The following is a 17,211-nucleotide window of genomic DNA, read 5'->3' as shown; positions in this document are numbered from 1 at the left end:
CGACACCCCTTATGGCCACTTATAGTGTTACATTACCACGTACTTAACCTACACTGGAACATAAACACATTAGTGATCATTCTGCAACAGCAGTTTTGGGCAGGAAAAATTCGCCAATCAGTGAAGAAGATTTTGAAAGCATATCTTCTGTGTAAGAAAGTGCAGAATCAACCCCTAAGTGTACCAGGAGAGCGAATTAATCATGAAGTACCGTTTTCCTGTGTTGGCGTGGACTATACGGGAAACATTAATGTATCTGAGAGTGAAGCTGAAAATGAGAAGGCGTATGTCTTGTTATTTACATGCGCTACTTCAAGAGCGGTTGCCTTGTATGTGTGCAAGTCCATGAATGCACGAGAATTCATTCTTGTCTTTAGGCAATTCGCAGCAAAACAGACTTTCAAACCTTTTAATAAGTGACAACGCACCAAACTTCATTGCACCAAGTAAGTTTTTAAGGGAAATCAGTGAAGAGCCAGAAGTAAGAAATTACCTTACTGATAGTAATTTAGAGTGGAAATTCATTACCCCCAGAGCCTCATGGAAAGGAGATTTTTATGAGAGACTGATCGGGGTAGTGAAAAGCTGTTTACACAGGGCCTTGTTTAAAAAGAGAGTTTCATTCACAGAACTCACTACCATCGCAGCCGAAGCTGAAAACATCATCAATAACAGGCCCCTAACATATGTCAATGAAGATAACGCTGATGATGCACTCACTCCTGCGAAACTCTTATATGGCAGAAACATTACAATAGCTCCTCCTCTGAACAAGCTCGTCGACTTATCTTACCATGAGAACGTTGATTTGAGGGAGAACTATGCCAAATTGTGTGAGATGATAAGGAAGTTTGAGAAATTGTGGCTACATGATTATTTGTCTTCTCTTAGGGAAAGACACAGGAACGTCGAGTTGTCAAACATCAGTTCTTATAGTTAATAAGAACTGTAAGATATACAAGTACACTTTGGGAATTATCGACCAACTCCATGCAGGACCTGATAATGTCATAAGGACAGTTGAGATAAGAACGGAAAGTGGAAATTTTACGAGGCCACTGAATCAAGTCATTCCACTTGAACGTAATGTAACAGAGACGTCGTCAACAGATAACAAACAAGATGAAGAAGGTGAGGCCGAATCCCCGGACGTAGGAGATGAATTGGAGAGTGTCGCGAATGATGAAACACCAGATGCCCCACCATTACAGATGATGTGTGATCGTCGTCCTATGAGAAGAGCTGCTGTTGAAGCTGATGAACACAGGAAACAGTTGATTTGAAAGGGAGCTTTGTAAGGCACTATAAATGTGATGTAAGATTCTTCTTCTTCTTTTGTGGGGGAGGGTGTGAGAAATTCCTCTCACAACAATTCAACATAAAATTTTTGTGTATGCATCTGTATAACCATAATCTTCCTCTTACTGTAAGGTTATTAGTATTGCGTGTTCATACAGCTTATTAATTGATTTATTATTGTGAATTTTCGTTTGTTGGGTAATTGGCAAACAGGAATTATGTTATTGCATTTGTGTCTTTATTCATAAAACCGAAATTTGCATGTCTTTGTATTTTGTAGAAATATGTTTTTTGTTGCATATTATGATAAGAGTTAAAGAACCACATCTTACGAGAGAATGACACTCTTACATTATTGTTTGTATCATGCATGACTATGGTTTTAGTATGTCGCATTTTACTTATGCTTACAAAACGTTAATAGATGTTTCAGTTTTGATAATATTCTTTTATGTACTTCTAGCGAATGTGTTGTGCAGCGTGTGGTAGTTGTTGGAGGTGGTACTAACTTGTTTACATCTCGCCAGAGAATCCATTAGTTGAGGACAACGAGGGCAGTGTTCGCCCTATGATTCACCTAGTTCGCGCTCCTCCATAGATGTATGGGCGTGACTCTTACCTATGATCATATTTGTCACACACCACCAACCAGCTAATTACATTTAAAAAATGTGTTTAAAATTACCTACTGTGTGTTTTGATTTTTTTTTTTTTATGTTGAGCTTTGAATTTTCTTCAAAGTTTTTTGTGTTAATGTAAATCTTGTAGGTAGGCCTAGTCTTACATACTTTGTAATGGTATAACTTGTCTCCTTTCCTCGTATAAAATCTGAATGCACGACGAAGGAGACAGCTTTTGCTCAGGGCCTTAGGCTCAAACTTTGAGCTGATCTGCTATCGAGTGTCGTGGTGGTGGTGGTTGTGTGTGTGTATAAGACTAGAAGTGGTGATTTACCCTTATTCCTTTAACTTTGTCGTAATTTTGTTAAAGTGCCATTCACTTATAAATTCCTTGAGTTTTTCTTGCATAATCACTCATTTATGTAAAATTTAACTTCTAGCTATTAAAGTAAGTTTTCCTAGAATTTAACAATTGTGTTTCTATATCCTCCATTGATTTATATTGTTGTTTTAATGGATAGTTGGTAATTAGGAATTGATCTGATACTTATTTAACATCAAGGTGTTCATACTAAGAAGTTTGTGCAACTTATAGAAAACGAGACTACAAACTGAGGTCCTCTAAGGTCGGAAAATCTACCCGTGAGCACTTGCGAGAGAGAGAGAGAGAGAGAGAGAGAGAGAGAGAGAGAGAGAGAGAGAGAGAGAGAGAGAGAGAGAGAGAGACAAACTTGTCTCGGTGTATCTTATTGAAACTTATGAGCTGAGTTCATGTCAGTAGGAACTGCTCAGTAGATGAAAGGACTTAGAGTGTAGTCCTATTGTTGAGAGTTATATGACTGTAGTACTATTGAATATCGGTTATACTAATTAATGGTTTATTGGGGGAGAGAAATCTCCCGTTATTCCTTAGAAGCCGTAAATTGGGCAGTGGTAGTTGTTACGAAAAGACTTTTGTAGTGGCTTTATAGTTAGTAACAACATTAAGTATACAGTCCACTTTATCCATCATTTTTTTTTCACCACACCACCAGAAGTCATAAAAGAAGTCGGAACCTAACTGCTAATCTGCAGTTCAGGATTTACTTGGCAAGACATCAGTCTCTTACCAGCGAGTTTTCCCTGACTTTCCGGCCCACCAGGTGACACAATTGATAGTAATTCATTCAAATTACCCCTAATGAGTCAATAAGGATAAATATCAACACATTATAGTGCTCAAATAGAAATAAATTTCTACCTCATGCTAGGGATCGAACCCTAGTCCCTTGTGTAACCTGGTGGGCCAGGAAGTCAGGGAAAACTCGCTGGTAAGAGACTTGTTATGGGTTCTGATTGATAAGCTGAGGGTAATTAACCTTAGTTTATTATACAAGTTAAACAACAAGTTATACAGCATTGCCGAGCCAACATGTGTAGAGCGGGGGAGAATGCGGAAGACTGTGTGGTCACGTGACTAACCCAAACATAAACAACAGATATAATTTACAAACTTAGACAGCGTACCAAACAATATTCATACACTGATTACATACGAAATCCTGACCACAACATTCACATATTGTTACATCTCCCTTCTTTTACATTTTCTCAACAAAATCTTGGAAGAACTTTTCTTCTACATAAATGGTCCCTGCAACATACATTTAATCCTACATACCTAATTGGCTCTTTAAATTTATCACAAATAATCCTCAAGATATTGAGGTTTCCTTACAACACGACCACTTCTGGTTCTTTGTGATTCTAAGTTATCAGCTTCAGGAATTATAAAAGATTTATTTGCAACATCATTCGTATTTACATCATTTTCAATTTCAATATCAGAATCAATATAATTATCAGTTACTGTCTCTGATGTCTTTCTCAAAAATTTACGATTTCTAAAATATACTTTGCCTTCTATTTCTATTTTGTATTTCCTTTTTGCAACCTCTTTTATTACCTTACCTTTCTTCCATTCCTTTTTTCCTGGAACTGGTTGTACACGGATGACATCACCTGGTTTTAATGAGACTAAATTCTTTCATGATCTGTTATAATATTTAGCTTGCCTAACCAATTTTTTAGTTTGAACTTCTGGTACCCCATCAACAATCTTGGGTTTAAGTAAATTTTCTGTTATAGGTAATTGACTTTTAGTTCTTCTACCAAAAAATCTTTGAGCAGGTGAAGAGTTAAATCCCTCAGTTGGAGTGTTTCTCCATTCAAGAACTGCTAATAAAGGAACATGGCCATCCTCCTTTGATTTTGTGAACAACTGTTTCATTATTTTTACTGCATTTTCAGCTTTGCCATTTAACTGGTGGTAGTAAGGGTATGATTTTACATGTTTAAATTACCATTTCTTTACAAAAGTTTGAAATTCACTTGTTGTAAATTGTACTACAATGTCTGGTATACCATAGCGTGAAAAATTACTCCTTAACTTGCTTACAACATTTGATGCTAACATATTTTCCAATGAATTTGTCTCAAAATATGATGAATAATAATCTACCAAAATCAAATAGTTACAATTGCCAACACTAAAAATATCCATTCCAATTTTAGACCAAGGCCTAGAAGGAAAATCATGTGAATTTAAGGATTCCTTGGTTTGTTTACTACCATACTTATTACACACCACACAAGAAGAAACATAATTCTTTATATCTGCACTCATGCCAGGCCAGAACAATATATCTCTACCATATCTAACAGTAGCTTCAATCCCATTGTGAGCATAATGAATTTGTTTCAGCATGTAAGACCTTAAACATGATGGGACTACAATGCAATTACCTCTAAATATTATATCATTATCAATAGTAAGTTCATCCCTAAATTTAAAAAAAAGATCTTATGGTTTCAGGAACCTCTATACAATGAGTGGGCCAACCTTTTAGAATTGTTTCTTTTAATGTTTGCAATGCAATATCACTTATTGTCTTTTGTCTAATATCCTCAAGTCTTTCATTTGTCACAGCAACATGTTCTGTCATATTTACATTACCAACCTCTTCAAATAATGCAATTACATCAGATTTATCAGCACCTGAAAATGTATTCGACAAGAAATCTCTACTCAATGTATCTGCTATATACATTTTACTACCTGGTTTATACTTAACACTCAAATTGAACTTCTGCAATTGCAATAACATACTTTGTAACCTCTTGGGACATTTCATTAATGGTTTCTTAAAAATACTTTCCAAAGGTTTGTGATCAGTTTCTACAATAACATCTTTGCCATAAAGGTATTGATCAAAACGTAACACTGCAAAAACAATGGCTAACATCTCTTTTTCTATTTGAGCATATCGCTGTTCTGTTTCAGTTAACGATTTAGAAGCATAAGCCACTGGGTGACCGTTTTGCATTAGGACAGCACCTAATCCTGACATTGAAGCATCACACTGTAAAGACACATTACAATTACTGTCAAAATATTTCAAGCAAGGAGCTTCAACAATTAGTTTCTTAATCTTGGAGAATGCTTCATCACGAGAAGAGTTCTACTGCCATTCAACATTTTTCTTTTCCAGATTTCTTAATGGTTGAGTTACTTCTGACAACCTTGGTAAAAACTTTGAAAGATAATTAACCATCCCTAGAAATCTTTTCAATGATTTAACATCACTTGGCACTTTTAGACAATTAATAGCTTCAATTTTCTTTGGATCTGGACAAACACCATCCTTTGTTAGCAAATGTCCAATGTACTTAAATTCAGTCACATGTAATTTCATCTTCTCTTGATTTAACTTGATGTTTTCTTTTCGGCATCTTTGTAGTAACGCTAATAGGTTCTTATCATGGTTTTCCAAAGTTTCCTGATCAGTATTTCCTTTGCCATAAACTAGGATATCGTCTGCTATTACTTCTATGCCATCTAAATTATGTAAGGCATCATGCATTTGTCTCTGGTACTCTTCTGGTGCCGATGATATACTAAAAGGCATTCTCTTCCATCTATACCTACCAAAAGGCATATTAAATGTAGTCAAATAACTTGACTCTGCCAAAATCCGTTCTTTGCATCAAGTACTGAAAATATTTTAGCTTTACCCAATCTTGGTAAAATTTCCTCAATTGTTGGAAGTGGATAATGGGGTCTCCTGATAGCTTTGTTCAGATCTGTAGGATCTAAACAAATCCTTAAATCTGAATTAGGTTTTGTTACTAAAACCATGCTAGAAACCCAATTTGTAGGTTCCGAGACCTTTTCAATAATGGTACCTTCCATACTACTTAACTGCTGCTTCAATTTTCTCTTAAGGGCAAAAGGAACTTTTCTTGGAGCATGGATCACTGGTGACACTGTATCATCAATTTATCTTACATGGAGGTCCTAATTCCCCCAATCCTTCGAATAAATCAGGAAAATCAGAAATAATCTTGTTTTTATCTAACACTTTCGGAGAAACCTCATTTATTTCTTGCTTAGCACTTGGGTTATCATTCACAAGAATTTTGATCAATTTCAGTCTATATCCATCCTCATAACCTATTACAGAAGAAACATTTTCCTTCACTACATAGAAATTAAGTTTATACTGCTTTCCTTTCCTTTCACACATTAGAGTTTTAATTCCAATAGTCTTGTTTGTTTTATTATCAAACACTTTCAGTTTGATGCTATCACCAATATCTAACTTATCATTGCTAATCAAACGCTTCAATTCTCTAACACTCAAAACATTGCACGTAGCACCGGAATCAATCTGAAAATTTATTTCTTGCTGATTTACAGTCATGGTTACATACTACTTTCTTTCATGAGACATAGAAATGTTTCATATCGATTCATTTATTGTGCTAATTTGCTGAAGGTCACTATCGCTGTCCTCATTCTCTTCACAAGTTTTCACTTTTACAGAGTTCCAATTAGTATTACACTGTTTAGCATAATGATTCTTTCTCTTACATTTGGCACACACTTGACCATATGCTGGGCACATCCTAATTTTATGAGTCCTGCCACAATACCTGCAATCTTTTATTTCCTTGGCACAATTGTACTTAGGCTTAATTTGAGGATTTGTGTACTTATTTTTCTTCTTCCACACGACATTAACTTCCTCTTCTTCAGTATTGCTACTAGTCATCTGCTGCTTTTGCTGAATTCGCATTTCATAATTTTTTACAAAATTCACAGCCCTTTCCAAGGTCATTGGCTTTGTATCCATCTGCACACGATCCAGTAATTTCTCCCTAGCCTTATCATCATGTAAATTGAGGATGAATTGATCCCTGATCATGTCTTCTTCATTATCATAATTGCAAGTTTTGCATAGAATTCTTAACTGAGTTATGAATTGGTCACAACTTTCATTAGATTCTTGTTTCCGCTTGAGAAATTTGTATCTTTCCATGATTATATTTGATCTGGGACTGCATTCTGCATCAAATTTCCTTAATACTTTATCTATCTTATATCTATCTCCATCTGCATCCCAAGACAGTGTATTATATTTCTCAACCCCTAATTCTCCTATAACATGCAAGAATGTTGCTACCCTTCGTCTGTCAGCTTCATTATCTAAGCCTATGGCAATTTCATAGTTAATAAAAGCTTCTTTAAATTTCTTCCATTTGAGGGCTACATTAGTACTTGCACTAAAGTCCATAGGACTCGGTGGAGTTAGCTGTACATTCATCTTTATGGTACAAAACTACCTTAATTATGATGAGAAAAAAAAACTTATCCCATTGGGAAAAATTATGCACGTCGGCAAAAGGCGTAGCCTAGGACATCAAAAACTGGTCTGTAACTTGTAAGTTGTCACTTACCCTCATTTCTTCTTTAATCCAGCTTATATGTAAATAAGAACCACTCCTGACACCATGTTATGGGTTCTGATTGATAAGCTGAGGGTAATTAACCTTAGTTTATTATACAAGTTAAACAACAAGTTATACAGCATTGCCGAGCCAACATGTGTAGAGCGGGGGAGAATGCGGAAGACTGTGTGGGTCACGTGACTTACCCAAACATAAACAACAGATATCATTTACAAACTTAGACAGCGTACCAAACAATATTCACACACTGATTACATACGAAATCCTGACCACAACATTCACATATTGTTACAAGACTGATGTCTCTCCAGGTAAATTCTGAACTGCAGATTAGCAGTTAGGCTCCGACTTCTTTTATGGCTTTTGGTGGCATGGTTGGAAGCGACCTGGCCTTTCATTAGAAGGGGCTAGGGTTCGATCCCAAGTATGAGGTAGACATTTATTTCTATTTGAGCACAATATTTTGTTGATATTTATCCATATTGACTTATTAGGGGTAATTTGAATGAATTACTATCAATTGTGACACCTGGTGGGCCAGGAAGTCGGAGAAAACTCGCTAGTAAGAGACTGATGTCTTGCCAAGTCAATTCTGAACTGCAGATTAGCAGTTAGGTTCCGACTTCTTTTATTGCTTTTGGTGGCATGGTTGGAAGTGACCTGGCCTTTCATTAGAAAGGGCTAGGGTTCGATCCCATAAATGAGGTAGAAATTTATTTCTATTTGAGCACGATATTGTGTTGATATCTATCCATATTGACTCATTAGGGGTAATTTGAATGAATTACTATCAATTGTGTCACCTGGTGGGCTGGGATGTCGGGGAAAACTCACTGGTAAGAGACTGGTGTCTGGCCAGGTAAATCCTGAACTGCAGATTAGCAGTTAGATTCCGACTTCTTTTATTGCCTCTGGTGGCATGGTTGGAATCGACCTGGCCTTTCATTAGAAAGGGCTAGGGTTCAATCCCAAGTTCAAGGTAGAAATTTATTTCTATTTGAGCGCGATATTGTGTTGATGTCTATCCATATTGACTCATTAGGGGTAATTTGAATGAATTACTATTAATTGTGTCACCTGGTGGACTGGGAAGTTGGGGAAAACTCGCTGATAAGAGACTGATGTCTCACCAAGTAAATCCTGAACTGCAGATTAGCAGCTAGGTTCCGACTTCTTTTATGGCTTCTGGTGGATTGGTTGGAAGCGATCTGGCCTTTCATTAGAAAGGGCTAGGGTTCGATACCAAGTATGAGGTAGAAATTTATTTCTATTTGAGCACGATATTGTGTTGATATCCATCCATATTGACTCATTTGGGGTAATTTGAATGAATTACTATCAACTGTGTCACCTAGTGGGCCGGGAAGTCAGGGAAAACTCATTGGTATGAGACTGATGTCTGGCCAGGTAAATCCTGAACTGCAGATTAGCAGTTAGGTTCCGACTTCTTTTATGGTCTCTGGTGACATGGTTGGAAGCAACCTGGCCTTTCTTTAGAAGGGGCTAGGGTTTGATCCCAAGTATGAGGTAGAAATTTATTTATATATATATTTATATATATATATATATATATATATATATATATATATATATATATATATATATATATATATATATATATATATATATATATATATATATGTATATATAATTAAATGGTTATTAAACAGGTTGCAAAGCACAAAAAAACGTAGGCCTACCCACTATTCTATTACCATTCATTTGAAGTTGATTGCCATATCTTCCATTTTTTAACTTAGTTTTGCTCTCCAAAAAACCTCCTCAATAAATTGTTAATTAGTCATGGCTGGAAACGAACAAATGAGCGCGTACCCCTCCAGGAATTGATGAAAACTGGTGTAATATTGGGTGACGACGCTTGAAATCACCGTGGTTTCTTAAAACATGAAACATAGCTTGGGGGCAGCTGCAGCGGTTGGAGGCTTCTAACCTGGCAACTAGTCGTGCCTAGTGTGGCCAAAGCCTTACGCCAGTGTATGATGGTTTTTTTCTCAAACTATGTGTGTCGAGATAAATTACTACACTGTTTTTTAATATAATTTTAATACTACAGACTTAAATGCAGCTTTTATCTCTCAGTACCAATTAAGGTCTGTTAATTTTAAGATGTATGCCCATCGTACAAGCCCATTGCTAATTGCTCATTTAAATTATTAAATTCTTATTAAGCCAGAATAGGGGATTATTATGTATGTATATTCCCTTAGAGCCACAAGATTTCTCTTCATATTTTGCACAACATCCTGCCTCCTTCTCACTCCTTACAAAGTTTCATTGCCCTGTCCTAAAGTCCTGATATGGCACCTCAACTGGGTTATTTAACGTACCATGAACCTCGCTTGTTTGGAAGCTGAATTGAGATGAACCCATGGGACCTAAGGGTCGCCCTATTCTTGCACGAGCAGCTGTTGTGACCGGCTGACCGACCTGGTCAGTCAATCTGTACATCTCTGGCTCAACCTTCCCCCCCCCCACCCCCCACACGACTCCCACCAAACAAAGGACCGGGGAGTTTTTGTGTCCTGCCAGCTGAAAAGAGGGAAGACGAGCCTGGGAACTGTGCCAGTAATACCTGTGTAATGAAAGTAATACTTGGTGATAATTTCCAAGCTTTATTCAACACATTAGCAAACTACCATATCTGTAACAGAAAGAAAGACAACAATGAATAACAACATAAATGCACACGTTAACACTAGCACATAACTTATGATAATCATGCTATAAAACATTAACATAAGAAGAACAAAAGACTAAACAAAACAATATAAAGAAATAATTAAACATTTATAGTAAGAAACAGCTAGGACCAACTGATATTATCACATTCTTCCCTCCTAGAAAATTAAACTTTAATCAAAGCAAATGTATTGGTTTAATCCCATCCGTAGCGATCAGGAGGCCTTGACACACGAGTGGACCTCCTTATCTCAGTGGGTTCACTGGATTCATGAAAATCACGGTTATCATGAATTTGTGAACTATCATGAGTTTGTGTATCCTGCACTTCAGTTGTATCTGGGGACTCCATCTCTCCTGATGTTTCAACATGGTGTACAGGAGACGTTGCACCTTCAGGACTTGGGGCTAAGTCACGGGTAGACACAGTTGATTCTCTACCGTCTGGATATTTGACATTTGCATACATTGAATTTGCATCCATGAGTTGAACCTTTTCAGTTAACAGTTCATATTTGCTAGACCTAACATGCCGTCACAATAGTACGGATCCAGGATTCAAAAGCCATGATGGTAATGTACTTCCAAGACTAGAACGCCGCTGAAACCTGGAAAAACGTTCATGAGGTGTCTCATTGGTTGCTGTACATAAGAGCAACCTAACTGAGTGCAAAACCTCAGGAAGTACTATCTCCCAGTGTTGAGTCTTCAAGCCACGACTTTCGAGTACTAACCAAATAGATTTCCAAATAATACCATTGTATCTCTCAACCTGGCCATCGGATGATAAGGTGTCGTTCTGCTGGTTGCAACTCCCTTCTGAGAAAGGTACAGTTTCAGTTCTTGGGACATGAAAGAAGCACCTTGATCTGAATGAATGAAACTGGGCATTCCACAAATGATAAAGATAGATTCAAAACATTTGATCACTGTTTTTGAATGCATGTTTGGACAGGGAAACGCAAAGGGGAAACGTGAATACTCGTCAACAACCATAAGAATGTACTTATTGCACGTGGTAGAGGGCAAAGGCCCCTTGAAATCAATGCTAAGACGTTCCAGTGGCTGGGTGGCCTTTGTGAGGACTCCTTTTCCTGGACGATGGAATTTTGGTTTTTGTTGTGCACAAATTCTACAAGAAGCACACACTCTTTTCACGCCATCTGTTGAAAATGGGAGGTTTTTGGATCCACACAAAGTGCAAAAGGCGAGTGACACTAGGATGGCAGAGGTTCTCATGGGTGTCAGCGAGACTTGATATTGAGGCACGAGTCAGGGTGTCCAGTGCAATATTCTGTTTCCCCAGACGATACTGTATAGTATAGCTGTAGGATGCCAGCTCCAACCTCCACTCTTATATCTTGTTGTTCTTTATTTTAGTTCGTTTCCTGCTGTCTAGTAAAATGTCGTCTCGCTAAGAAATGGCTCCACTTGCAAACCGCTTCAATAATAGCTGTGGCCTCTTTTTCCACAGCTGGATAATGCAACTCGCTACCCTGGAGAATTCTCGACATAAAAGCTACCGGGCGGCCACCCTGGTTCAAGACTGCGGAGACAGCAACTTCCGAAGCATCACACTCTACAACAAAAGGAAGACTCATCCACAGCCCGAAGTGAAACATCCATAAGTTGTTTTTTTAAAGAACTGAAAGCAGCTAGTGCTGGCTCGCTCAGTGGAAAAGTTTTTGTGTTCACTAAGGGATGGATCATGTCAGAAAAACCAGGGATCCATTTGGCATAATAGGCAAACAATCCTTGAGCTCTTCGCAGAGAGCCCATATGTGTGGGAGGCGGTAATTCTTGAGGGGGACGTAATCTGTCTGGGTCAGGCTTTATAACATTATTCCCGACACAATACCCTAGAAGATTGATTGTAGGAACAGAAATAACTGATTTCACTTCATTGAGGGTAAGGTTCCGTTTCCGAACCACCTCCAAGAACTTTTGAACGTTTTCGTCATGTTCAGCCTGAGTTGCTCCACCTACAGTGATATTGTCTAGGTATGGAAAAGTATCTTTGAGCTTCTCATCCTCAGCTAATTTGTCCATAGCTCTTTGGAATGCAGCTACACCATTTGTCACACCAAATGGAATCCTACAAAATTGAAACAATTTCCCTGCACCTTCAAAAGCAGTGTACTTCCTCTCACTCTCTTTAATGTTGATTTGGTGATATGCACTCTTCAAGTCAAATGTGGAAAACACCTTATATCTTGCAAGGTCATGTACCAAATCCTCTATCCTTGAGAGGGGGTAAGCATCTAGTTCTGTGTATTGGTTAATGGTCTGGGAATAATCAATACAAAGTCTCTTTTTGTGCCTGTCAAGTGGATCTTTGACTACTCAAACATGTGCCCTCTAAGGGGATATTCTTAGTTCAACGACACCTTCAGATAGTAAATGTGAAATTTGGTCTTTTACAAACAGCTGGTCATCTTGACTATAGCGTCTGGATTTGACTGTAATGGGTTTACACTGTTGAGGTAAGTTCGGAAACGATGACGGTTCATCGATGTCAGCTGTCGCCAGTACACAGACAGGTTTGGCGCCAGTTATCTTCAAACTTGGTCTTTTCCCTTCATATTGAAAAGTCACGCTCTAGTGTTGCTTTTGGAAATCATAACCCAAAATGACATCACAACACAAATCCTTCAGGACTCCTACCTGTATACAGGAATATCTCTGATCAAGGTGAACCAAGTCTGCTATGACAAATCCAGGGGAACTAGCATTGAACGATTTTGATGCCATTGAGACCGCTGAGCTTGCAGGGACTACTGTCAGTTTTAGTCTCTGCGCTACTTTTTCACGTATAAAACTATCTGAGCTACAAGAATCAACTAGTGCCTTCAATGAGTGGCCATTTACAGTGATGTTTGTAGCTGCATGTGAAAGATTATTTGGATAAGTGGCCGTTATTGTAAGCAAAGTGGGATTATACAATGTAGTAGTGGTACTACCTGAAACTTTCGATTTACAGACTTTTGCAAAATGGCCTGTTTTACCGCATTTGTTGCATGTGGCAGTACGTGCAGGACAACTCACTCTACCTGTACTGTGAAGTGCATTACCACAGAAATAACATTTTCTCTTTGATAAGTAGGCAGCGGCAACAGCTGAACCTCCAGGTGAACTTCCTTCTCCTCCCTCTTGTGTTGGATGTTGCTGCTGGTCACCGCTGGGCCGCGCCTGCCGCTCTGGAACTAAAGGAGCAGTATGAGGAACAGGTGGCGATGCATATGCGTCGGCAATGCGCTGGGCAAGATCCAACGTAAGAGCTTGACTGTGTGCAGTCTCCAGATTCAGTGACTTATTCTCTAGTAGCCACTGACAAATAAATACTGAGGCAATACCATTGATAAATGCATCACGTACTAGCTCATGCCAATATTGTTCTGCTGTGACTGGCTGGAAGTTGCAGTCTTTGCTGAGTTTATGTAACTCGCGCAGAAATTCATCAATGGGTTCTCCTGACTGCTGTCGTCGAGTTGCCAAAACATGTCTGGCAAAAATCTCATTCGGCAACTTGACATAAACACTATCCAGTTTGGCGATTGCACTCTCAAAAGTACTACAGTCTTCGATCAGTTCATATACACTCGAGGACACACAATTCACTAATGCCCTCAACTTGTCTGATGCAGCATCTCCACTTTCTTCTATGAAATTAGTTAATGTTCTATGCCAGTGCTTCCACTCTTTGGCTGCATTGAACGAGCTGGGATCTATGTCCAGTCTGGACGGCTTCAGTAACTTAGCCATGATGAGTATGTGTTGAATAAATTGTAATGAAAGTAATACTTGGTAATAATTTCCAAGCTTTATTCAACACATTAGCAAACTACCATATCTGTAACAGAAAGAAAGACAACATTGAATAACAACATAAATGCACACGTTAACACAAGCACATAACTTATGATAATCATGCTATAAAACATTAACATAAGAAGAACAAAAAAATAAACAAAACAATATAAAGAAATACTCAAACATTGATAGTAAGAAACAGCTAGGACCAACTGATGTTATCACAACCTGATCTACCAAGAAGCGAGAATTCCAAGGGAGGGTCAGTCAAGGGTGCAAACAAACCATTCCACAGCCATAACTGTAAGGAGTGTAGGTAAAACAAGTGGCCACTAGTTTTCCCCCTTTATAGCTTAGATTAATTTTTACTTGATTTATGTTTAACTGGCTTTTACATATATCGGGCTAAGTGCGTGGGATTTTGTGTATAGATTCCGCTTATAATATTTGCTTTAGAGACTAGTACAGTCTCGGGGTCACAAGACCGCGTGTTGGACCCCATTCAGTCATTGCTAGAGCAGAAGACCACGAGTCTAAGCAACCATATTTTTCATTATTTTGCATTCTTTGATTGGTTCAACTATTTGCGTTTTTGCAGCTGTTAAGATGTCCAATTCTTCCATGTAAATTTGTATAATACAGCAAGATTAGGTTAATTACACCTTCGTATTTTTACTCCATCGTTTATTTGATTACAGCTATTATGAATAAATAATCCCGGGACAGTATACCTATTCTGAATTAATTCCTGTGAATAATAAACCAAGAAAAAAACCAAAAAATTTAATAATAAATTCTACAGTTTGATTTATCAATTCATTTTCTATCAATCTGTTGTGAATATCCTTGCTTCCTGGTTTGCAACAGGTAATCCCAAACCATGAGGTAGAGGGATGGTGCTGGCCCTGCTGCCAACTCACAGTTTCAGAATAAATCAAGAGAATCTGAAATGAGGGAAATCCTAATGTAAGAACTCCTAATTAAATTAACTTCATAAAATTTCATGTAAAACTATTAAGAAATTGACTCAAGTAATATATATATATATATATATATATATATATATATATATATATATATATATATATATATATATATATATATATATATATATATATATATATATATATATATATATATATAGTAAACCTCTAAATGCTCAAGAGCAATGCAAATATATGGGCATATCCATTCAAACATACGTAAAACCAACGAGGCAACACCCCCTTTTCGAGTTACTATCTACCCCTTGTCACGTCTTGTACCATTCCATTCCATCCCTCATTCATCATCCTTACATCTCATTTCTTTTACCTATCCTTTACCTAACATTCCTTTTCCTATTTTTACCTAACGTTCCTTTTATTAATATAAATCTTACTCCTTGGAGTATACCCTTTACAAATCCAGTCCTCTTACGGGCTGTCTTAAGTGACAAGAGCCCGTGTCATGTTATATGCATGGCAATCTACACACACACACACACACAACGAGGCAACGAAACACGAGTTGAGAGGCTAAGCAAAACTATCTGGGATGAACAAGTTGTTACTGGGTTAACCCGGCAGGCCATAAATAGAATATTATGGTTTGAAAAATATAAATTACTACCTAGTAAATATAAGTAAAAGTACTATGCTAGCTCCGGAAATATTGATGTTGCCTTTAAATTAAGGCCCAAAAGACAGTTATATAATAGGCTTACTTGGTAAATATAATTACATACATGGGTACCAATCCAATATAATTCTCTGATAAATTCCAAGGGGAAATTCTGTTAGGACATTATTGTTCAACAATAATTACTGAAATTGAAATCGCAAATGACATGCACCAGAGGGAATTTGCAACGAACCTTCAACTTTTCAGCTATCCTTTCTAGGTCCAAATTAAGCCGAATAGTCGTATTAGCAACTAGATGATATCGGTCGGCAAGTTGTTCTTTGTAGAAAATGGTGGTGGTCTACGGTGGATAATAGGCAGCATTATTCTCCTCCCCACCCTCGGTACATGGGCCAGGTCACAGATGCATTTTAGCTCTTCATAGCTCCTTTATAATGCACTGCACGAAAGATTAGTATGATTGTAATAACAATCTCAAAGTCGCGTTGTGCTAGGTAGTGGTCACGTCTTCACTGTCCCTCTCCTTCCGAGCTACTGCTGCTCCAGCCTCCAAGGTATTTTGGGAATGGGGTCGAAGCTGGAAGATAACCAAACTAGGCAGGAACTAGTTACAGGATTAACGTAATTAACTACATTTATTTAAATGATGAAGGAAATGCATATATTTACCAAGCAATTACAATAGAAAAACAAAGACACCCAAACAGCAAGATGTAACTTTAATAATTAATGCTTATTTTAGAGCATAAGGAAGTAATTAAAGCAAACTACATGAAGAATATAAGACTAACTAATAATATTACGCAAGATAATGAAAATCTCTTCAATTAATAAGAAGGAAAAACTAAGGATAAACATAACTTTCCAAACACTCCCAGGAAAGGCCATTCAATTTTGTAGCAACAACAAATTGAATGGTAACAAGTTACTAATGCTTATTTCATTAGTAATTTTGCAATAAAAAAAATCAAAACAAACCATATACAAATGTGTTTATACAAGCAAAAATCAAAACAAACCATATACAAATGTGTTTATACAAGCAAAAATCAAATCAAACCATCTTTAGCCAGTTTAAAGTTTCTCTCATTTGCCCTAATGGCAGCTTTTCGCCGAAGCCTAACAGCAGCTGCCTCTGGTATTTGTGTTTCAGCTGTGTTTTCTTGCAATGTCCTATTTTGCTCATATTCCCTGATGCTCATCAAAGGAATAAGGCTCTCAACATGCACATCCACACAGGATCTATTTCCTTCCATTACTGTTGCCCCTGTAACTTCTTGCAAGTCATTTACCTGCACTTTCAAGACCTTCCCCATGGGGTAATTTGCAGGCTTCTGCATGGCTTCTTTAATCAATACAATATCTCCTA

General features: G+C 37.5%; 1 protein-coding gene across 1 annotated transcript; it reads right to left on the bottom strand.

Annotated features, from left to right (window-relative positions):
* Positions 1 to 11,981: 11,981 nt before the first annotated feature.
* Positions 11,982 to 14,171, bottom strand: LOC137641021 (uncharacterized). The gene is made up of 2 exons (XM_068373471.1): positions 13,074 to 14,171; positions 11,982 to 12,695 (listed from the first exon to the last, which is right to left on the bottom strand). The coding sequence occupies exons 1-2, from the start codon at positions 14,169 to 14,171 to the stop codon at positions 11,982 to 11,984; spliced, it is 1,812 nt and encodes a 603-aa protein (XP_068229572.1).
* Positions 14,172 to 17,211: the final 3,040 nt, after the last annotated feature.

Source organism: Palaemon carinicauda, chromosome 5, assembly GCF_036898095.1.
Source record: "Palaemon carinicauda isolate YSFRI2023 chromosome 5, ASM3689809v2, whole genome shotgun sequence".
Taxonomy (NCBI): Eukaryota; Metazoa; Arthropoda; class Malacostraca; order Decapoda; family Palaemonidae; genus Palaemon; species Palaemon carinicauda.
This window is presented reverse-complemented; position numbering and strand designations above follow the sequence as displayed.

Bases quoted from the DNA above. Each gene is read 5' to 3' on its own strand.
- LOC137641021 (XM_068373471.1), bottom strand. From the start codon at position 14,171: ATGGCTAAGTTACTGAAGCCGTCCAGACTGGACATAGATCCCAGCTCG. The intron at 12,696-13,073 runs GTAGGAGTCCTG...GATTATTCCCAG, and splicing joins AGAGATATTCCTGTATACAG to ACCATTAACCAATACACAGA.